Source organism: Diceros bicornis, chromosome 11, assembly GCF_020826845.1.
Source record: "Diceros bicornis minor isolate mBicDic1 chromosome 11, mDicBic1.mat.cur, whole genome shotgun sequence".
In the NCBI taxonomy this organism is placed as follows: domain Eukaryota; kingdom Metazoa; phylum Chordata; class Mammalia; order Perissodactyla; family Rhinocerotidae; genus Diceros; species Diceros bicornis.
In genome coordinates this window covers 56,786,016-56,810,724 of record NC_080750.1, presented here as the reverse complement: position 1 = coordinate 56,810,724, position 24,709 = coordinate 56,786,016, and the positions used below count along the sequence as shown (strand labels likewise).

The 24,709-nt window shown below is 40.3% G+C and overlaps 1 protein-coding gene across 1 annotated transcript in view; it reads left to right on the top strand.

Moving 5' to 3' along the window:
• The first annotated feature begins 11,782 nt into the window (after window positions 1-11,782).
• The window catches only part of AADAT (aminoadipate aminotransferase), a 28,715-nt gene continuing 15,788 nt past the window's right edge, over window positions 11,783-24,709 (top strand). The window contains exons 1-4 of the mRNA XM_058550352.1: window positions 11,783-12,092; window positions 12,773-12,941; window positions 14,111-14,243; window positions 23,915-23,989. Coding sequence (XP_058406335.1) covers window positions 12,026-12,092; window positions 12,773-12,941; window positions 14,111-14,243; window positions 23,915-23,989 — 444 coding nt within the window. The 5' untranslated portion in view covers window positions 11,783-12,025. The remainder of the gene's footprint in view (window positions 12,093-12,772; window positions 12,942-14,110; window positions 14,244-23,914; window positions 23,990-24,709) is intronic.

The following is a 24,709-nucleotide window of genomic DNA, read 5'->3' as shown; positions in this document are numbered from 1 at the left end:
GCCCAGCATAAACTGGGAGAGCTATTTATCTCTTTGCAAGGAAATGATCCAAGCCCAAGGCCATGCTTATGGGCCATACAAGGGGTGAGAAGCTTGTGCATAATTGCCTTTCCCAATAAAAATCATCCTACCTTCCATCTAAGGCCATCACCCCATCTTGCTCTCAACCAAAAAACTCTCCTTCTCTACATCAACCTATAGATACTGCTCAATCTCTCTCTTCCTCCTTAATTAATCTCCTTGAGAGAGCTACTATGTCATTTCCTAATACTCTACTCATCTTCAGCCCACTCCAATCTTGCTTCTGTACCAAACGCTCCACAAAATTATCCAGGTCAAGTTCAGCAGTGACGTCACATCACTAAATTCAAAGACTTCTCTGTTTCATCTTGATTGAACACTCTGCACCCATTTGACATCTTTTTTTTTTTTTTCCCCGAGGAATGTCAGCCCTGAGCTAACATCTGCCAATCCTCCTCAGTTTGCTGAAGAAGACTGGCCCTGGGCTAACATCCATGCCCATCTTCCTCCACTTTATATGGGATGCCACCACAGCATGGCCTGACAAATGGTGCGTCAGTGCGCGTCCAGGATCCAAACCGGCGAACCCCGGGCCGCCGCAGCAGAGCACGCGCGCTTAACTGCTTGTGCCACCGGGCCGGCCCCACATTTGACATCTTGACCACTCTCTCCCTCCTCTAAGTTCCTTCTCCCTTTAGCGTCGGTGATACCAACACTTGTCCTGATGTTCTTCCTCCTCACTGGCAATACCTATTTCCTTTGCTAGCTTTTTCTACTCCACATGACCCTTACATGTTAGAGCAACTTAAGGCTCTGTCCTTTTCTGCCTGGTGGAGCTCAACCAATTCTATTATTTCTAGTGTCTTCAGATCCATTCATTAATTGACTCAGTCATTCCAAAAAATATTTAATGAGCACTCCTCATAGGACAGGCACTATGCAAGTGGCAGAACCACTCCATTGCCTGACTCCAGAAGGCACCATTCACCTAGAATGTGTGAAAGGCAGCAGCACTTTTCAGTAGTTAGCAAAACAAATATGATACCTACCCTCATGGGCTTTACTGTTTTGCAGAAGAAATACAAATATAACAAATAATTTCAACAGCAATTACTCAATTATAGTTGGGAATAGCACTCCAAAGGAAAAGTTAGAAGGTTCAGCAAAGAGTGGAGTTTCCAGGAGAGAAAACAGCACATACAAAGTGATGAGGTAGGAAAGAGCTTGGTATATTGGAAGATCTGTTAGAAGCCCAGTGTATCAGAGTGAGGGAGTGGGAGAGAAAGTAGTGAGAGATGAACCTGGAGGGGTTAACAGGGGCTAGATCATGTAGACTCTCAAAGGCCACTTTAAACATTTTACTCTTGATCTTAAGCTTTTACTCTGGATTCCTAATGAAGTCACTGAAAGACTTTAAGTGGAGAGAAATACAATCAAATTTGCATTTTAAAAAGTTTTTTGGGGGGTCTGGCCAGGTAGCATAGTGGTCAAGTTTGCGCACTCCACTTCAGGGGCCTGGGGTTCGTGGGTTTGGATCCCTGGCGTGGACCTACACACTGCTCATCAAGCCATGCTGTGGTGGTGTCCCACATACAAAATAGAGGAAGACTGGCACAGATGTTAGCTCAGGGACAATCTTCCTCACCAAAAAAATAAATAAATAAAAATAAAAGTTTACTTTGGCTGCAGTGTGATTATAGTAGACATGAGGAAGCTGGTTTAGAGGCTAAGAGATAAAGATATGAGAGTGACTTGTAGGCTGTCAGCAGCAGCTAGTGAGAAGTAGACATTCTCAAGATGTAATTTCAGGAGGGCTCTTGTTAGAACGTTCTGGCTTGATCAACTGGCTACATAATGGTACCATTTCCTAAGATGAGAAACACTGGGAGAAAGGTTTGGGGAAAGCAGCACAGTTTGTGTTTGGACATGTTGAAATTGAGATGTCTGAAAAGCATCCCGGGAGATGTCGAGCAGCAATTAGCTATACAACCCTGGAGTTCCGAGGTTAGAGATGTAAATTTGTCCTCTCAGTCCTTCTCAAAACACTCTCTTCCTTTGTTGTCTTTCTCACTGTAAACCTATTTTGTCCTCTTATCTCTCAGACTATAATATTTTAAGCTCCTTTAGTCACTGATCACAGTAGGTTGAATAGTATCCCCCAAAATTCATGTCTACGCAGAACCTGTGAATGTGACCTTATTTGTAAATAAGGTCTTTGCAGATGTAATCAAGTTAAGATGAGGTCATACTGAATTAGGGTAGGCTCTAACTCCAATGACTGGGGTCCATGTAAGGAGAGGGAAACACAGAGACACACAGAGGAAAGAAGGCCACCTGAAAACAGAGGCAGAAATCAGAGTGCTACAACTACAAGCTAAGGAATGCCAAGGATTACAAGCAACCACCAGAAGCTAGAAGAGCAAGCAGGAGTCTCCCCTAAAGCCTTTAGAGGGAGCAGCGCTCTGCTGACATCTTGATTCTGGATCTCTAACCTTCAGAACAGTGAGAGAACAAATTTTTGTTGTTTTAAGCCACCCAGTCTGTGGTAATTTGTTATGGCAGTCTTATGAAATTAATACAGTGACTCATCCTTGGTTTCTCCCTCTCCACATCAATCTATCATAAAACTTTGTACTATCCATTGAGTGTCTCTCAAATCCACCTGTTTCTTCCATTGCCACTCCCACCGTCTCATACAAGCCTCCATCATCTCTCATCTCATTACTATAAAAAACACCTAAACTGGCTACACATGTTTACGTTTGCCCTTCTCCAATCTATTTCCTACTCAGTTAGCCAGAGTGACCTTCAAAAACACAAGTACAAATGTGCCACTCTCTTGAATAAAACATATCTATTGCAATTAGGATGAAGTTCAGCATCCTTGCTATGGATAACAAACCCTTCTGTGATCTAGCCAGCCTGCCTCCCCAAAGTCAGCATTCAGTACCTTCTTCATCACTCTTTCAAATCCAGTCATATGGGACTTCTTTAGGCTCCTCAACTTTCTCACCTTCTCTTGCTCACCTTCTACTTCTCAACATACTTTTAGTTATATATGTAACATGTAAACTCCGTGAAAGCATGGACTGTGTCTGTCATGGTCACTGGTATATCCCCAGTGCCTAACGTACCTAGAAAATATAAAGTGCTCACTAAACACCTTTCGAAATAATGACACAGGATGCAATCAAATTTCCTCAGGTTATAACTAGACCAAACCCGATCAGATACATTTCCACAAATCTAAGTTTCAATGCAGAATATATTTCAATTGAATTGCAAAATTCAATCACCATTTATAACATTGTTTCTAGGGGGATAAAATATTAAGTTTCATACAATCCACCAAAAAACTAACTTTTGCCCACCATCTGTTTGAAAATTAGGAACTCTCTCTACTCAAAGCATGCTCATTAATCATTACCACCTTACCTTATCATTTAAGCCAAATCTTTAGGCTAAACATGTACACATATATGCATTGGGAATGCCAGGTGGAACCACAGGTCTTAACCCTTTCTGAGAAAGGGAACCACTACCCTAGAGAGTTTGAAGACAGAATAGAAAGACAAGAGAAATGAAGTCAATATTTCTCAGCCTGACTGGGGATCACACTACTCCATTTCCCCTTCCTTCCTTTCAGTGAAGTGCTCCCCATAAACACTAATGTCAGCTGGTAGCTTGGAAGAAAAATTCATCTCTGCAAATAAATATGGTCATGTTTCTTCTTTTCTCCTTTACTGCTGCCATTCTATTGCTTGCCCAAACCAGCAAGAAAAACTAATGCAAATCCTGTTCTACTTTCTCACCCAATCTATTCAATACATTTGTGATTACAATGTCCACCATTCTTTACCTTGGTATTCTGATATATATAAAAATAATAGGAGCATTGTCATTACTTCTAAACTCACAATGGCACCACCCGAATCTAACCTCTTCCCATGATCCCTAACACAGTAAATAGTTCCCCCGTCCACTCAGCTCAGCCAACCAGAAACCTAGAAATCCTTTTTGTCACTTCCTTCTCCCTTGAATCCATTTCCAATTCATCAAGTACTGTCAATTTTACTTCCTAACCTGTCCACTTCTCTCAATTTCCACCACTATAATCAATTCTCAGCCAAAATAAAGTCAACTCCCATCTGGATTATTATAATAATCTCCTAATTGATCTCCCATCATCTATTTTTGCCTTCTCTAATCCATCCTTCATGTTGAAGACAAAATGTGCTTATCATGTTTCCACCTCCAACTCTCTGTACCTCCCACACCACCTCTTTCCCTACCCCTATCCTCCAACTTGAACTCTCTAATGTTTTCCCTTACTCTTGGGATACGGACTAAAATCTTGACCACAGCCTACAAGGACCAGTATGATGTGACCTCTGTCTATCTCCCTAGTTTCATCTCTTACCACTCAACTCTTCAATTTCTAGCCTCCTCTCACTTCCTTGAATATCTCATGCTTCCTTCACCCAGGAAACCTTTGCACATTCTTTTCCCGCTGTTGAGAGTGCTCCCTCCCCTCATCTCCTCTATCTTTACCTAATTCTACTCAACCTTTAGATCTCTATGGAAACATCACCTCCTTGGAGGACTATCTTCCTTCAACCCCCAAGACTACATCACTATGCCATTATATATTATCAGAGCACTATGTGCCTTCCTTTTCAGCCCTTACAAGTGCCTGTTAAAGCACTGGTGCTTAGAAAATGCCAAACAAATATTTGTCAAATCAGTCTTTGCCCTGGGGGCTTCAACTTGCCAAAAAGAACAATACCTTGCTGTCTACTTGAATCTTGTTTCAGCTGCCACCTGCATACTTCTTTTTGCCAAAAATAAAAAAAGTCAACAGGCAAAAAATTCCTGTTTATTTTCTGAGTTTATGTCTACATGGTAGATCTAATAGTTGGGTAGGTAAGATAATATTACACACCTCTTTTTACTACAGAATTTAAGCCCAGAATTCTCACCAATAAACTTGGTTGTCTAAAACTTAAATCTCTCTCAGATCATGGGTAGAGTCTGTGGTAAATGTGTTGAGTGAGGGACAAATGTTTCCTTTAAAATTAATCATTCCAATCTCTGTGCTTTATATACATACTATGCTCAGATACTTTATACTTTTCACATTGTTCTATCATTATTTGTTGACTTTTAGTACCCACTGAATATACCCTCACATATATCTGCTCATCAACAACAGGAACATATGTTATTTTTCTTATTAATTAAGCACAGTTTGTACTTGGTAAACATTTAATAAGTCTTTTTTTCTCAATTATTTTATTGAGGTCATAACAGTTTATAACATTGTGTAATTTCAGGTGTACATTATTTTTCAGTTTCTGTATAAACTGCATCGTGCTCACTAACAATAGTCTAATTTTTATCCGTCACCATACATATGTGCCCCTTTACCCCATTCACTCCCCCTCAACCCTCTTCCCCTCTGGTAACTACTAATCTGTTCTCTTTATCCATGTGTTTGTTTATCTTCCACATATGAGTGAAGTCAATATTTAATAACTCTTTTTAATATAATAAATTTAATCCCTTTAAGCTTGAGAGAAATCTTTGAGATAAATCCTACTCAAGTAGGATTTCTCAGAATATTCTGAATTACCCCTTTTACCATTATTAATATTGTTGATAATAATAATGAAAACAGCTGACATTTATTAGTCATTTATTATGTTAGACACGGAAAAGCAAGTTATATGCACTTAATTTTCATAATAATCCTATGAGATAGGTAACATCTTTTTATCCTATTTTACAAGTGAGGCGACTAAGTAATTTGTCCAAGGACACACAGAGTGCAGGTGGTAAGGCTAAGATTTGAAACCAGAGGGTCTGATTCCAAAGCCATAATCACTCACTACACTATATTACTTCCCAACCATTTAAAAAGACCATGACAATAGGTTTCCACTTTGGATACAACCAAGTATGCTTTTACTGGACCCAAATCTTTGGCAGATAACAAATATCAGTTCTGCACAAAATATAAAAAGGAAGAGAGGGAGGGAGGGAAGAAGAAAGGGAAAGGAGGAGGAAGGAAAGGAAAAATAAAAAAACCGAAGTCTCTAGAGCATGAACAAAAGCCTGCAGAATCTGGTAGGAATCTACACTTGGCAGAAAAGATTCCCATTTTTACAGCTTCCAGCACAAGAACAGGCCAAAATCCACACTTCCTGGGGGCAGCTAACTACTGGAAAATCTGCAGTCTCTCTGGTCTAAAGAATGAAAGGATAGAGTTTAAGGCAACCACAGGCACTGAAAAGTAAAGGGCAAAATCCACGAAAGGAGAGAGGCTGAGGGGGGCATCCCAAATTCTGTGTATAAACTCACCCAAGTCTTTGAACCATGCATGCACAGAGAAAACTCAAAGCACCCCAGCTAAAGATAAAAGAGCTGAACTGAGATTTGGACTGTTGCCCGAGACAGAAATTACACTTTGATTCTAACCAAGTTGATTGCCTACTAAAACAAAAAACTCAACACACTTTGGTGGAATATAACGGAATTCAGAGTCTCTACAGCATACATAATGCTGAGGTAAATTCAAAATTACTCAACATATAAAGGATCAGGAAAATATGACTTAGTCTCCTGAAAAAAGACAAAGAAAATTAACTCTGAGATGACTCAGTTGTTTGAATTAGCAGGCAAGGATTCAAAACCGATTATTATAACTATGCTAAACCAACTGTTATAAGTAGCACAAAAGCTATCCTTTAGTGTTTTCCTTGGCCTAGAATGTTCCAGGAAAACATGCTCACAATGAATGAAGATAGTTAATCTCAACAGTAAAAGCAGAAACTTTATAAAGAACCGAATGGCAATTATAGAACTGAAAAATACAATAACTGAAATTAAAAAGACAGCCTTGGGGCTGGCCCAGTGGCATAGTGGTTAACTTCAGCACGCTCCTCTTTGGCGGCCTGGGTTCATGACTTCAGATCCTGGGCTCAGACCTACACCACTCATCAAGCCATGCTGTGGTGGTAACCCACATACAAAATACAGGTGGACTGGCACAGAGTGGCTGAGGGCCATGCTTCCTCAAGCAAAAAGAGGAGAATTGGCAATGGATGTTAGCTCAGGGCCAATCTTCCTCACCAAAAAAAAAAAAGAAAGAAAGAAAAGAAAAAAAAAAAAGGCAACCTTGCTGATACAACTTTCTTTCTCAGAAGAATTGTTTCTCTTTTTATATATAATCACCTCCTTTGTTTAGTTTCCCCAATAATAACCTTAGCTATCAAACTATTCAGTTTCTCCTTGAGTGTTCAGTGCCTAACTCTAGTATTTATGATAGGTAAGATATCTATGACTTGACTATTGCCTTAATCTTATTCTACTGCTCTAGATAATATTTCTAATTTGACCTAATCCTGCTTCCCTTCTGAGTATTTTAAAATATTTCCAAATTATATAATATTCGTTCCTTCAAAAGGTAGAGTCTGATTTCCCTTCCCCTTGAGAGTGGACTGGACTTAAAGATCCACTTCTAATGAAGAGAATATGGCAGAATGGCAGTGTGATTTCTGTCACAAAAGGCATCAAGACCTCATCCGTTCTCTCTTGGGTCACGCATCCTGACAGAAGACGGCTGTCCATGTCATGAGGACATTCAAGCAACTCTACGGAGAGGTACAAGTGGAAAGGAACTGAGTCTCCTACCAATAACCATCAAGAGGTCTTCTGCCAACAGTCATATGCTATGGGTTAAATTGTGTCTCCCCAAAAGAGATATGTTGGAGTCTTAACCCTCAGTACTTAAGAATGTGTGTTACCTTAATCTGAAGATAGAGTCTTTACAGAGATAATCAAGTTAAAATAAAGTCATTAAGGTAAGCCCTAGTCCAATTTGACTAGTATCCTTATGAAAAAGGGAAATTTGGACACAGAAACACGCACACAGGGAGAATTCCCTGTGAAGATGAAGGTAGAGATCAGGGTGACACAACTACAAGCCAAGAAATGTCAAAGATTGCTAGAAAACCACCAAAATCTAGGAGAGAGGCATGGAACAGACTTCCCCTCACAGCTCTCAGAAAGAACCAATCCTGCCAACACCTCGATCTTGTACTTCTAGCCTCCAAAACTGTGAGACAACAAATTTCTGTTGTTCTAGGCCACTCAGTTTTTGGTACTTTTTTACAGCAGCTCTAGGAAACTAATACATCATGTGAATGAACCACTTTGAAAGCAGACATCCAGTCTCAGCCAAGCTTTCAGATGATTGCAGCCCTGATCATTACCTCGACTGCCACTTCTTGAGACAACCACAGCCAGAACCACCAGCTAAGATGCTCCTGAATTCCAGACCCACAGAAATTATGTGACAAATGTTTCATGTTTTAACTGCCGTTATGCACCAAATTGTGTCTCCCTCAATATTTATATGTTGAAGCCCTAACTCCCAATGTGACTTGTTTGGAAATAGAGCCTTTAAAAAGGTAATTAAATTTATACAAGGCTGTTAGGATGGGGCCCTAATTCAATATGACTGGTATCCTTATAAGAAAAGGAAGAAACACCAAGGATGCCCACACACAGAGAAAAGGCCACATGAGGACACAGTGAGAAGGCAGCCATCTGCAAGCCAAGGAGAGAGGCCTTGGGAGAGACCCAACTGCCGCCACCTTGACCTTGGACTTCTAGCCTCCAGAACTGTGAGAAAATAAATTTCTGCTGTTTAAGCCACTCCGTCTGTGGTATTTTATTATGGCAGCCCCAGCAGACTAATACAGCTGATAAGTTTTGGGATAACTTGTCACACAACAATAGATAATAATATACTTTCCCACCCCACCCCACAATAAACACACACATTTTCCTTCTCCACTCACTTCTCAAAACCGGCTCAACAGTCTAGCCCCAAAGTATGAAAATTAGGAACATCAGCAAAACTTCTTTGAACAAATTTGGTGTTCTGAAGCTTGATTCCTTCACAGATTATGGAAAAGGCTCTGTGATAAATCTGTCAAGTGAGGAACAAGTTTTCCCACTGTGACCTCTAAGTTTTAAGTGAAAGTAATAGAGAATAACAATTAGCTATGTGTGTGACTCTGTTTGATTTCAGACTGTGAGCTGACCAAGATCATAAGAGGAAGATGAGAGGAAAAGAAGCTTCTATTTCTAACCCAGCGAAGAACTTCTGTCCATGAGAAACAACCACCACCTTCTCTCTGCTTTCCTCAGCAGCTTGTACCTACCTCTGCTATGGACGTCGATTTACATGAAGTTGGTAACTTCAGCAAACAAACAAGTTTGCTGGGTAACCCCAGCAAACAAATACTTGTTCATCCAGAGCAGTGACTTGTCTCAGTTATATTGTTAAATTTATTACAGTTCCTAGCACAGAGTAAGCAATCAGTAAATGTTTAGAGAATGATTAAATCCAGAAAATCTGTCCTCTTCAATTCTATCCTCTGGCAGTCCTAAGCCAAGTCTTTAAAAAGGCAGCACTGAGCCATGAACTTTGCTCACTTATTTTACCCCCTCAGGAGAAATCCTTCTGCTGTTACTCCTGACAAATTCAAAGTCCAGTCTGTTTGATTTCTCTGGCAATCAATTTTATCTTCACCTTTCAACTTCTGATTGTCAGGTAAGCTCTCCCCAACTTAACACTTGCCTGTGTCTTTCCCACCATCAAGGCCATTTTCTAGACACAATTCTCAGCTCTCTTGCATTCCATTAGCCTGCCCTGATGGCCACATCTCTGCCTCTCTACCTGGCCTAAATCATCACCCACCTTATAATCAGTCAGCACCCTCAACCATCTCACCTATCCAACTCCAGGGCAGGCCAAATAGAAGACTCAGCAAGCTGTTTAAAGTTGAGAACCTGCGTCTTATGACTTGATGGTCTTAAGTCTCTTTAGTTTTTGGTTCCTTGAATTTTGTCACCACTGATTGGAAAGGGGGAAAAAATTAGTTGGGCATATTTTTAATATCTGCATATAGTAATTACTATAAGAATCACAAACCTGTGCATGAATGTGGTTGCAAAGGCTCATCTTTAGTGTTTTCCTTAGCCAGAACTCAAACTCCTTTCACCAATAGGTTTCTACTACCAAAGGAAATAAGTTTAAGCTTGTGTTAAGTATCTGAGGGAATTACACAAATTAGAGCCAAAAAGGAAGCTCAAGTCACCAGTAACATTAATATTTCTAGTTACATTTCATAATTAACTTTGGTCTATACCTTATTTAGATGTACTCAGAGCTTTTTCAGCTAATTTCTAGAAACACTCAGGGGTAACCTTTTTTAAAATACACGATCTCAAAAAGATCCTTAATTGCATACATGAATTAACTAAGGACACAATTTCCCTTAAAAGTCAGCAAATAGTTTCTCTAGCCAAAAACATTTGGAGGCTGAGTCCTTAAGGTTTGCTAAAAGCATTGTTACTACTCATAATAATGGCTAACATTTATTAAGGACTTTTACAATGTGCAGGCCACTGTGCTGATGAGCTTAACATAGATTCTCTCATTTAATCCTGCTGACAGCCCTGTGAGAAAACTGATGCACAGAAAGATTAAGTAATTCCTCCCAAGACACCCAGCTGGTAAATCATCAAGTGGGATTTAAACCACTTGAAGTCTCTGAACCAGAACTCAATTGCATCTTGGGTTTCTAACAGCTTTCTGTTACTTAGCTGCTGGCATAAAGATTTCACTGGGTTATCTCATCCTTTTGTTGTCAGGACCTAGATAAGAGCAGAAGGGTTTCCTTGGCCAATCCATTTATGTCTAGAAGAGAGCCATTTGGCAGCGTGTCACTACTCATCCAGGAAGTACTCAATAAATGTTCTGAATGAATCCAGTTTGGAACTTGTTAAAAATAAATGACACTTTATACTCACTTAAGAATAACAAAAGAGAGATTATCTCAACATTTTCTCTCATTAACAGCTCACATGGCCTGTGCATTCCATTTTGGTGATTCAAGAAGAAATCACAAGAGAAAAATGGGGGGAGAGGGGCATTTCTGTAAGAAAAGAGGGCAAGGTGCTAGATCCAAAGAGATGAATCTCTTTGGATATACATTTCCAACCTAAGTCCATAATGAATAGTCAGAAAATCCACGGGGAGGCAAGACACTAAAATTTGAAGAGACCCTCAGAGTGCTTCTTCAAAAATTTGTATCAACATTCCACCCTCACTCTAAAATGCTCAGATCTTGGAGAAAGTGACGTTGGGCTTCATTTGGGTCGCCTTGGTGACTTCCCAAGATAGTGCCTATAGTTATATTCATGAAAGGACAGTACTTGACAGAGCAGTGGTCGGATCCGAGGGGGGAAACGCGCTGCCTGCGTCGCCAGAGGAGGCCAGGTAGCCAGCCCCCAGCGCGGGAGCGCGCTGTGGCGCGCCTGGCTCGATGGGGTTTAGGGAGCCGGCTGCAGTGGACTACAGCAGCCGCCAGATGGTACTCAAGGATTGGGATCGCGTGGACTTCCGGGCCCCTTCACTAGCTGCTGGGCAAGAGCCAAGGCCAGCGCTTAGGCCAACCGGGACGCTTTCTAGCCGCAACTCCCCGCTGCGAGGTCCAGAGTCCCCGCTTCTAACTGCTTCTGGCGCCCGCGCAGGGCTGCAAGTGCCTCGCGGCCGGCCCTCACCCCGCCCACCCCGCGTGCAAAGGGCGATGACCCGGGGCGAGGGGGCGCGCGCGGCCGCGGTCATAGGCTGCGGCGCGGGGCGGGAGGGGGCGCGGGCTCGGGAGAGCCCGCGGACCCTCCCTCTGAGGCTGGACTTTGCCCGTCTTGCTACGCGTGCCAGGCCCGTTCAAGATCCAGAGACCGAGCGCAGCCTCCAGGCCGGGAGTTTCAGCGGCGCTCTCCCGGGACTGCGCGCGGAAACCCAGAGGCAGCGGGGGGACAGCTAAGGTGGCTTTTCAAGACTTAGGAGGCAGCCCCTGACGCGGCTGTTTGATTTTTCCAGTTTTCAACTACTGAAGAAGGTGCTTGGTGCTTGGGTATCAGAGACATGAATTACTCACGGTTCCTCACGACGACGAGCGCAGCAAGAGAGCCTTCTCCCATCCGACTCCTGTGTGAGTCCTGGGGCTGGCGCTCCCCTTCCCGGCGTGGGGGTTTCCTCCCAGCGCCTCTAAGTGCGGCGCCTACTCTCACCGCCTGGTTGCATTCATTCATTCAATTGTGAAAGCTGCCTGTGATCCTGGCTCTGCGTGCAGACGTAAACCAGGCATAGTCCTTGTTCTCACAGAACTCGGGCTGGAACGGAAGGCGGGGAATTGGGTATCTCTCTTGACTGTAGTGGGAGCAGCAATAGAGAGGCACGGGCTGTTGTATCCTTGGAAGAGAGAGGGCGTGCTCTCTAGAAAGGCTCTTCTGGGACGATGAGTGGAGGTTAGGCACGCTGCGCAGAGGTGTATGGAGCGGGGATGGCCTGGTAAATGGGAGAGACGGGGTGAGCCATGAAGCTTGACAGGCAGGTAGGGGCTAAATGGAGGAGGGCTTCTGTTACTGTGGTCCTTTGCTTGACTTCCTGATCACTCTGCCTTGTTAGTTGGACATATCTGTTCCTTATTCCTCCACCAGAGAGGTAGGTCGAGAAAAAGTTATTTTATATGTTTATTTTAGACTAGCATTCTATCACTAGATATTGTTAGACTTGACAGTTTTATTGACTATAATGTAACATACTGAACTATCTCTGTTTATGAAAGTCTTCAACGAAAGTATTTCTTCTTCTCTTCCATATTTATTGTAGCTGAGCTATTGGGAAAGGTGCCCAAATCGGTCATCTCCTTGGCTCCTGGAGCACCAAATCCGAACATGTTTCCTTTTAAGACTGCTGCTATCACCGTAGAAAATGGCGAGACCATCCAATTTGATGAAGAGATGATGAAGAGAGCACTTCAGTATTCCACAAGTGCTGGGTAGTTATCAATAGTTGGTTCATTTTCATGAGAAATATTCTAAGGCTCAGTGATTGTGTCTTTTGTAACTGCATATTCGACAGGTAGCAAGGTTAGGGAAGAGTTTTCAAAGAATAATTAAGAACAAGAGGGATATTGAATGTGTCACACTCCTTAGTAACTGCTTCTCAACCTTAAATGACTGGGCAAGTCAGAGAAGCCTCCTAGAAGGAAGTACCATTGGAGCTGAGACTGGAAAAAATGAGACAGCTAGGTGAAGAAGTAGGTTAGGAGAAAAGAGGAAAAGGATGATCCAGAAATCAGTAATTTTAAGTCCCAGGGCAATTTTCTAATAATTATGTTCCCTTAATAGTTTCAGGCAGCTATTTGGCCTCAGTTCAGATGTCTTTAATTTCTTAAAAGGAAGCTGGAACACATACCTTAAGACTTTCCTTAGCTGGTCTTCCAATGATAAAGGATAATTTATGGAGTGTTTATAAATTATTCTTTACTAAAGCCTTCTTTGGGGGCCAGCCTGGTGGCGTAGTGGTTAAGTTAGTGCACTCTGCTTCAGTGGCCCAGGGTTCGCAGGTTCAGATCCCAGGCACAGACCTAGGCACCGCTTATCAAGCCATGCTGTGGCAGGCGTCCCACATATAAAATAGAGGAAGATGGACACGGATGTTAGCCCAGGGCCAAACTTCTTCAGTAAAAAGAGGAGGATTGGTAACAGATGTTAGCTCAGGGCTAATCTTCTGCACCAAAAAAATCAATAAAATAAAGCCTTCTTTGTTCTGTGATTGAAAAGTACATTGAAATATAATACATGTTATTATGATTACATAAGATAAAGAACTTGTTGAGCCTGAACTTCTAGGCGGCCTATGGAAATTTTCCTAAAGAGAACAAAGAATCAATCATGCAGTAAATGCTCTAGTAGGCTTTGGAATACGAAAGATACAGGTTCAAACCTCAGCTTATTTAATCACTGGCTGACTGACTTTATGTGAATTTCTTAATCTCTAAGTCTGTTGCCTTGTTTTTTAAATACGGATATTAATATTGGCAAAAAGCATTTGAGGATTTTTTAATTGAATGTATAAAGTGCCTGGTATAAAGCTACCATTTAATTCCTGTCTACTATTATGATTTTGACTACTATAAATTTAAAAATACATTTTATGCTTTAGAATCCCAGAGCTGTTGTCCTGGCTGAAGCAGTTACAAATAAAATTGCATAATCCTCCCACCATCAATTATCCAGCCAGCCAAGGACAAATGGACCTATGTGTCACATCTGGCTGCCAAGACGGTATTTGTAAGGTAAGACTGAAAAGAAAGGGTACCCCACATTAAGAATCAAATATGTTTGCAAATACAGTCATCTCTCGCTTAACCACAAGAGGCTCATGTTTTGTGAGTTACCGGTAGTCTGTCTTGTCTTTACCTAGAATTATAAACAGGGAACTTAAAGACATTCACCAACTTGATTTTCCTTAAACATGGATCATGTAGTCAAATGACCCAGAGCTATGAGTCATTAAAACAAGATTCCCATTAAGGGAGTACTCAACTCCTACCAGACACTTAGGGAGCACTGCTTAATTTCATCTTGTTCAAAGATTCAGGTTACATTTTGATGTATGCCTGTAGTTATGAAATTTCAATATGATTTTCAAATTCTTTGGAGGGCATATCCTGATACTCCTGAAATGAAATGTAATTCCTTTGCATGTCTGCTTATGTAATCATCTGTGCTCACCACTGATTGTACCTTGTGTCTCTCTTGGCTCTGCTTCTCTATATCTATGTATATGTCTGTATCTCTGACTTCTCTCTAGGTTCTCATGTTCTCTCTCTCTTTATCTCTCAATTATTCCATCTGCCTCTCTCCTGGGTTCCAGGAGCTCCACAGGTGTAACCACCACTCAGGGGTCCCCAAAATAAAGAGACTGCACCTATGGTTCTCAGTTTCATCTGTTTGTTTCTTTTCTTTTTCATGGATAATTAGTCCTGGATAAAGATTCTCTATATTCATTCTTCACATCTAAATTAAAATATGACTCTTATTTATCTTTTTTTTTTTTTTGTCATGTTTACTTTTTTTTTTTTTTGATTTTTATTGATATTTTAATGGTTTCTAACATTGTGAAATTTTGGGTTGTACATTTTTGTTTGTCCATCACCCCATATATGACTCCCTTCACCCCTTGTGCCCACCCCCCCCCCACTTCCCGGGTAACCACAGTCCAGTTTTCTCTGTCCATGTGTTGGTTTATATTCCACATATGAGTGAGATCATACAGTGTTTGTCTTTCTCTTTCTGGCTTATTTCACTTAACATAATACGCTCCAGGCCCATCCATGTTGTTGCAAATGGGACGATTTTGTCTTTTTTTATGGCTGAGTAGTATTCCATTGTATATATATACCACATTTTCTTAATCCAATCGTCAGTCGAGGGACACTTAGGTTGCTTCCACTTCTTGGCTATGGTGAATAATGCTGCAATGAACATAGGGGTGCATAAGCCTCTTTGGATTGTTGATTTCAGGTGCGTTGGATAGATTCCCAGTAGTGGGATGGCTGGATCATAGGGCATCTCTATTTTTAATTCTTTGAGGAATCTCCATACCGTTTTCCATAGAGGCTGCACCAATTTGCATTCCCACCAGCTGTGTATGAGGGTTCCTGTTTCTCCACATCCTCTCCAACATTTGTTGTTTTTTGTCTTGGTGATTATAGCCATTCTAACGGGCGTGAGGTGGTATCTTAGTGTTGTTTTGATTTGCATTTCCCTGATGATTAGTGATGTTGAGCATCTTTTCATGTGCCTATTGGCCATCTGTATATCTTCCTTGGAGAAGTGTCTGTTCATTTCCTCTGCCCATTTTTTGATCGGGTTGTTTGTTTTTTTGTTGTTCAATTGTGTGAGTTCTTTATATATTATGGAGATCAACCCCTTGTCAGATGTATGTTTTGCAAATATTCTCTCCCAGCTGGTTGGTTGTTTGTTCATCTTGATTCTGATTTCATTTGTCTTATAAAAGCTCTTTAGTCTGATAAAATCCCACTTGTTTATTTTTTCTTTAGTTTCCCTAGTCTGGGTAGGCATGTCATCCGAAAAGATTCCTTTAAACCCAATGTCAAATAGTGTGTTGCCTATATTTTCTTCTATGAGTTTTATAGTTTCAGGTCTCACCTTCAGGTCTTTGATCCATTTTGAGTTAATTTTTGTGAATGGCGATAGCACATGGTCCACTTTCATTCTTTTGCATGTGGATGTCCAGTTTTCCCAACACCATTTATTGAAGAGACTTTCCTTTCTCCATTGCATGTCCTTAGCACCTTTGTCGAAAATTAGCTGTCCGTATATGTGTGGTTTTATTTCTGGGCTTTCAATTCTGTTCCATTGATCTGTGTGTCTGTTTTTGTACCAGTACCATGCTGTTTTGATTACTATTGCTTTGTAGTATGTTTTGAAGTCAGGAATTGTGATGCCTCCTGCTTTGTTCTTTTTCTTTAGGATTTCTTTAGCTATTCGGGGTCTTTTGTTGCCCCATATAAATTTTAGTATTCTTTTTTCTATTTCTGTGAGGAATGTCATTGGGATTCTGATTGGGATTGCATTGAATCTGTAGATTGCTTTAGGTAATATAGACATTTTAACTATGTTTATTCTTCCAATCCACGTGCATGGGATATCTTTCCATTTCTTTATGTCATCGTAGATTTCCCTCAATAATGTCTTGTAGTTCTCATTGTATAGGTCCTTCACCTCCTTGGTAAGATTTATTCCTAGGTATTTTATTCTTTTTGATGCAATTGTAAATGGTATTATCTTTTTGAGCTCTCTTTCTGTTAGTTCATTATTAGCATATAGAAATGCAACTGATTTTTGTAGATTGATTTTGTACCCTGCAACTTTGCTGTAGTTGTTGATTGTTTCTAACAGTTTTCCAACAGATTCTTTAGGGTTTTCTATATATACAATCATGTCATCTGCAAATAGTGAGAGTTTCACTTCTTCGTTACCTATTTGGATTCCTTTTATTCCTTTTTCTTGCCTAATTGCTCTGGCCAAAACCTCCAGTACTATGTTGAACAGGAGTGGTGAGAGTGGGCAGCCCTGCCTCGTTCCTGTTCTCAGAGGAATGGCTTTCAGTCTTTCCCCGTTGAGTATGATGTTAGCTGTGGGTTTGTCATATATGGCCTTTATTATGTTGAGGTACTTTCCTTCTATTCCCATTTTATTGAGAGTTTTTATCATAAATGGATGTTGTATCTTGTCAAATGCCTTCTCTGCGTCTATTGAGATGATCATGTGGTTTTTATTCTTTGTTTTGTTGATGTGATGTATCACGTTGATTGATTTGCGGATGTTGAACCATCCCTGCGTCTCTGGTATAAATCCCACTTGATCATGGTGTATGATCTTTTTAATATATTGTTGTATTCGGTTTGCCAATATTTTGTTGAGGATTTTTGCATCAATGTTCATCAGCGATATTGGCCTGTAATTTTCTTTCTTTGTATTGTCTTTGTCTGGTTTCGGTATCAGGGTGATGTTGGCCTCATAGAATGATTCAGGAAGTGTTCCATCTTCCTCTATTTTTTGGAATAGTTTGAGGAGGATGGGTATTAAATCTTCTTTGAATGTTTGGTAAAATTCACTGGAGAAGCCATCTGGTCCTGGACTTTTATTTTTTGGGAGGTTTTTGATTACTATTTCAATCTCTTTACTTGTGATTGGTCTATTCGGATTCTCCATTTCTTCTTGGTTCAATTTTGGGAGGTTGTATAAGTCTAAGAATTTATCCATTTCTTCTAGATTGTCCAATTTGTTGGCATATAATTTCTCATAGTATTCTCTTATAATCCTCTGTATTTCCATGGTATCCGTTGTAATTTCTCCTCTTTCATTTCTAATTTTATTTACTTGAGCCTTTTCTCTTTTTTTCTTAGTTAGCCTGGCTAAGGGTTTGTCTATTTTGTTTATCTTCTCGAAGAACCAACTCTTTGTTTCATTAATCCTTTCTACTGTTTTTTTGGTCTCAATATCATTTATTTCTGCTCTGATTTTTATTATTTCTCTCCTTCTGCTGGCTTTGGGCTTTGTTTGTTCTTCTTTTTCTAGTTCTGTTAGGTGTAATTTAAGGTTGCCTATTAGGGCTTTTTCTTGTTTGTTAAGGTGGGCTTGTATCGCTATGAGTTTCCCTCTCAGGACCGCTTTTGCTGCGTCCCATATGGTTTGATATGGCATGTTATCACTTTCGTTTGTTTCCAGATAGTTTTTGATTTCTCCTTTAATTTCATCAAGGATCCATTGGTTGTTCAGTAGCATGTTGTTTAATCTCCACATTTTTGTCATTTTCCCAGTTTTTTTTTCCTGGTTCATTTCCAGTTTCATAGCCTTATGGTCTGAAAAGATGCTTGTTATGATTTCAATCTTCTTAAATTTATTGAGGCTTGCTTTGTTTCCCAACATATGGTCTATCCTAGAGAATGTTCCATGCGCGCTTGAGAAGAATGTGTAGTCAGCTGTTTTTGGGTGGAGTGCTCTGTATATGTCTACTAGGTCCATCTCGTCCAGTTTTTCATTTAAGTCTAATATTTCTTTATTAACTTTTTGTCTGGATGATCTATCCATTGCTGTAAGTGGGGTGTTAAGATCCCCTACTATTATTGTGTTGTTGTTGATTTCTCCTTTTAGGTTTGTTAATAGTTGTTTTATGTACATTGGTGCTCCTATGTTGGGTGCATATATATTTATAAGTGATATGTCTTCTTGATGGAGTGTCCCTTTTATCATTATATATTTCCCTTCTTTGTCTTTCTTAACCTGTTTTATCTTGAAGTCTACTTTGTCTGATATGAGTATGGCAACACCTGCTTTCTTTTGTTTGCCATTAGCTTGGAGTATTGTCTTCCATCCTTTCACTCTGAGCCTGTGCTTGTCTTTAGTGCTAAGATGTGTTTCCTGAAGGCAGCATATTGTTGGGTCTTGCTTTTTAATCCATCCTGCCACTCTGTATCTTTTGATTGGAGAGTTCAATCCATTTACATTTAGGGTAATTATTGAAATATGAGGGTTGAATGTTGCTGTTTTGTCACTTATTTTCTGGTTCTTTTGCATTTCCTTTGTTTCTTGTCCCATTTGTTTTGGACTGCCAATTCAGTTTGGTTGTTCTGTCTTATGATTCTCCTAGTTTTCTCTTTGTTTATCATATGTGGTTTTAATTTGATTATTTGTTTAGTGGTTACCTTGAGGTTTGGGCGAAAAATCTTCTGTATGAGATAGTCCATTATCTGATAGCCTCCTATTTCCTTATACTGAGTCAATTCAGTCACTTTCCTCTTCCCCTTCTAAGTTGCTCTTGTTATACCTTATTCTATCTTGTGTTGTGGCTGTGTGTTTACAGTGATGAGGTTAAATTTATTTTTGGTGAGTTTCTTCCTTTGATCTTTGAGTTTAGTATTTAAGTGGTTGCTAACCTATTCCGGTAAAGATCTACTATTTCTCTGATTTTGTCTACCTACTTTTCTCCTTACTCCAAGCTTTGTGTTCCCTTTCTCTTCTTGTTTTCAGGCCTGAGGGCCTTCTTGAGTATTTCTTGTAGTGGCGGTCTCGTGGCCATGAACTCCCTTAGCTTTTGTTTATCTGGGAGAGTTACTATTTCTCCATCATATTTGAAGGATATTTTTGCTGGATAGAGTATTCTTGGCTGAAAGTTTTTGTCTTTTAGTATTTTGAATATATCATTCCAGTCTCTTCTAGCCTGAAAAGTTTCTGTTGAGAAATCCGCTGAGAGCCTGATGGGAGTTCCTTTGTACGTTATTTTTTGTTTTTGTCTAGCTGCCCTTAATATTGTTTCTTTGTCGTTGACCCTGGCTAGTCTTACCACTAGGTGTCGTGGTGAAGGCCTTTGTCTGTTAATATATATAGGCGTCCTGTTGGCTTCGCTTACTGGTATTTCCTGCTCCTTCCCCAGATTTGGGAAATTTTCAGCTATTATTTCCTTGAATAGGCTCTCTGTTCCTCTTTCCCTCTCCTCTCCCTCAGGAATACCTATAATTCTTATGTTACATTTTCTGATAGAGTCCGATATTTCTCGGAGTCTTTCTTCATTTCTTTTTAGTCTTAGTTCTCTCTCTTCTTCCATCTGGAGTATATCTGTATTCCTATCCTCTAAAGTACTAATTCTTTCCTCCATATTGTCAGCTCTGTTCTTTAAAGATTCCAGATTCTCCTTTATCTCCTCCATTGTGTTCTTCATCTCCATCAGCCCTGATAGGTTTTTCTTTATGATTTCAATCTCTTTTGTGAAGAAACTCCTAATCTCATTTAATTGTTTGTCTGTGTTGTCTCGTATTTCGTTGAGTGTTTTTATGATAGCTATTTTGAAATCTCTGTCATTTAGTTTATGGATTTCTGTGTCTTCGGGGTTGATTTCTGGGTGCTTGTCATTTTGTTTCTGGTCTGGTGATTTCATATATTTTTGCATTGTGGTTCCTGTGTTGGTTTTGATTTTCCTCATCCTGGAAGTCTCTGGTTGCAATTTCCACCTGCCGCCACTGTGTGGTGGTAAAGGGCTGTGTAGTCTAAGCCCCCTGCGCTCTGCCCCAGTTTTTCTGCTGCGATCCGCAGTTTTGTTTTGTTTTGTTTTGTTTCTTTTCCCCACTGCGATCCATGGGTCCAGTCCAGTTTATTCAGGTCTGCCTCGGACCGCTAGATCTGGTCGAGCTGCAGACTCCGGGTTGCGGGGAGGGGGGAGCTCTCTCTTTTGCCCTCTGGGTCCCTGACGTGGGAGGCTTCTCGTTTGCCCCTCTTTATCCGCTCTCTGGGTTGCTCAGATGTTGATGGTAGCCCTGTGGCTCCTCTGAGCCCTCTGTGCGGGAGTTTCCCACTGGCTGAGAGAGCCCGAAGAGCTACAGTTTCCCGCCGAGGGCCGCCCCTCCCCCCTCTCTGGGAGCCGCGCGGACCGGATCGCTGATCTGATGGGGAGGGAGCGGAGTTCTCCTTACCTCTCCCCACTTCCTCCGGGGGCCCAGCACGTTCCGCTCTCAGATGTGCGGCAGTGTGGATCCCTCCGCTCCAGCTTTTGACTGTCTGGGATTCCGTTGTTGGTCTGTGGCTGTTACTTTTGTTGTATTTTGTGGGGGAAGAATTCACGGGAAAGCTCACTCCGCCATGATGCTGACGTCACCCGACTCTTATTTATCTTAAACCAAGGTAGCTTTGTTTTTCTTTTTTAGGTAATTGTGAAAGCTGTAATCTGGTTAGCTTTAATGAATTTAATTTAAATTATTATTTCAGAATAATATATTGAAGTAATAAGAATCTTTGTAATTTTTCCTTCCTCTTTTTGTATTTAATTAGGAAAAATAAAAGGATTAGCTACCATTTGAGTGTTTGCTTGAAGAGAAACATTTGTGATTCCATAGACTAATATGAAAAAAAATTTTTTAATGAAATTCTTTTCTTAGGAAGGTATACCATGAACTTTTTTTCAAGAAGGATGCTCAAGACAGTTTCTTCTTTATCTGTCACAACATCAGTTATATCAAAGAAGGAACATAGCATAGATGGCCAAATACATCAATAACTCACTTACTGATAGACATGCTTACTACAGAGGCATTAGTGGGAATTTCATTTAATATTTCTTCTACTTTGGTCTCCAAGGTGGATATTTTAGGTGCCTGTGTTTCTGTCTACAGCTATTAAACAGTGCTGCCAGATACTAAACAGCCCTCCCTTTTCATTTAGGATATTTGACATTCTCATATCCCCTAATTGACATCAAAAATGTATGTAATTAGGTTTTTATTTGGTCTATTGATAATGCACATGCCACCCAGGTAATTTGTTTGGTCCTAGGAGGTCCTGTAAAGCCCCAATCAGTTAGAAACTTTTCAGGGGAGGATACTGTTTGTCAGAAAATGCCAAAAGCTCATAAGGAAAAGGTAAATGGAACATCCTATGCAAATCAGGAAACAAAAGTCAAATCTTCCATCTCAATCGATAATGGCCATACTGTTTGCCATGAGATGTAGGTTGTGAAAATGATAGAAAGGAGAGGCTTGATCTGGGAATCGTGAAACATCACAGGTAATAAAGGATTATTCTGTGACTTATGTAAGATTTAGTCATCATAGACCCCTTTGATTTCGGCTGGAAAAATCTATTGTCTGGCTCTTTTGATGTCAGTAGGCATAATATTGTCCGTAAAATCTCCTAAGATTTGTCAAGCTTTGTCTTAGTTGACCTCTAAATATCCTTTAACATTGTTGACCTCCCTATTATTTTTGAAACACTCTCCTCCTCTGGGTCTCTCAGCACCATATTGGGCAGCTCTTCTCCGGCCCACTTGCCCTGCTTCCTTCACAGTGTCCTCCTCTACACAGCCATTATTTACTGGAGTTCCTCAAGGCTCAGTGCTTGAACCTCTTCTCCCCTTAATCTGTGTACTCTCCCTGGGTACCTCCCTTCACACCCATGTGATCAATGATATGCGAGTAACTTCCCAGCTCCTTCCAAACCATCTGTCCACCTGACACCATCACAGGATGTTTCAAAGGCACCTCAAAGCAAAACACACTCATCATCTTCTCCCTCAGAAATGGACAACTTTTGGGTTCTGTTTTTCAGTGAACGGCAGCACTCCCACCATCTATTTAGTTCCATAGCCAGAAATCTAGGAGTTAGTCTTGACACCTCTTCTTCCTCACTCCCCGGTAGTCCATAATTATGTTCTGTTGGTTTTGATTTCCTAAATACCTCTCAGTTCTCCTCTCCAATTTCTTCATCATCACCATGTTCAGACTTCCCTTATCTGTCCCCAGGACTGCAGCAAAAACTTCCCAAATAATCCTAAAAACTTCCCAAACTTTTCCACATGTATTCTCACTCCGCTTTTATTCTTTCACATTGCAGCCAGAATGATCTTCTCAAAATGCTTGTCTGATAATGTGACTCCCTTTCCCACCCCGTACTTAAAATTCTTACTGGCCTCACTTGGCCCAAATGCCTACATCGTATAGTCTCTGCCCACTTCTGATCTCACTCCACTCTCCTCTTTACACTCTGCTTCAAGCCACAGAATTCTTTCTGTTTCTCAAAATGTACCTATTGTTACCCCCTACACCAACTCATCACTTCCTCAAGGAAGCCTTCCCTGAATGTCCTGAAATCCCTGAACACCCAAGTCCTCCTACAATGAGCTCTTATAACATTGTGCATCTATACTTAATAGCATTCATCACTGTTTTTAAGTATATATTTATTTGAGTAATTATTTGATTAGTGTCTAGCTTTCCCAGTGAACTAGTAGCTCCATAAGGGTCAGAACCATGTCATTATGCTCATCATTTTATCTCTGTACCTTACACAGGTCTGGCTTATAGTAAATATTTAATAAATTTTCAAAGAAGGAATAAATGAATTTTAGGAGCCAAACCAGTTATGTTATTGTTCATCTTACTCTAGAACAGAGGTTGGCAAACTATGGTTTGAGAGCGAAATCCAGCCCTCATCTGATTTTGTAAATAGAGTTTTATTGGAACTCAGCCACATCTATTGGTTTACATATTGTCTATAGCTGCTTTCTCACTGTAGAGGCAAAGATGAGTACAGTCATGTGCCACATAACTACCATTTCCATCAATGACAGACCTCATATTCAACAGTGGTCCCATAAGATTAATACCACATGGTCTAGGTGTGTAGTAGGCTATACCATCCAGGTTTGTGTAACTACAGTTTATGATGTTCACACATGACAAAATTGCCTAATGACACATTTCTCAGAATGTATCCCCATCATTAAGAGATGCAACAGCAGTACTATGGCCCACAAAATATGTCCCATCTGGCACTTTACAGAAAATTTGGCAACTCCTACTCTAGAATCCTTGTGAGCTCAAACTTAAAAAAAGGAGGTTCTAAGAATGAAAACAATACTATCCAAGCTAACCTATGCTTCTTTTGTTAGGTATTTGAAATGACCATTAATCCTGGAGATAATATCCTCCTAAATGAACCTGTTTATTCAGGAACACTTCAAGCTGTGAGTATACATTTTTACAAAAGGTAACTCCCTTTCTTATAACTAAAAAGAAACCATTGTACCTTTATAATTACCTGTCCACTGAAAAATAAAATAGCATCTTTCATCTGTAAACAGGAGAATCTTAAATGATATATGCAAAATATGTTAAATGTACCCTCTGCTTTATACATTTCTTTTTACAAAATCTAGATGTATAGGTGCTAAAATTAAGTTGTACAAAATCATATCCAGTTTTCTTAATATTTCACTTGAAATGTGACTTGGTTTACAGAGACTTATTTTTTCGTTACCATCTTTTATTACCATATGCCTAGTATAATCATGTTATATGTCAATTTAATATAACTGTAAACCAATATAGTATAATTAGGACTTTCACCCCGGTGTTAAATTAATGGGACTATAATATCCAGAATGAGGAAGCTGATCATCTGGCTCTGCTGTGCACTGGTCAGAACACACCGCTGAAAATTAGGTTTGTTTGGGGCCCAATTCTTTAGGATAGTTATATACACAAACTGGAGCACAATCAGACAAGAGTAATCGGAGTGAATAGGGAATGAGAAACCACACCATATGATGAATGGTTATGGAAACTGTGCTGTTTTCCCCAAAAAGAGAAGACTCAACAGAGACATGAGAATTGTCCTCAAATGTATAAATGTCAGCCATGGAACAGAGGAATTGGATTTATTTGCCCATTCCCTTAGGTGGATA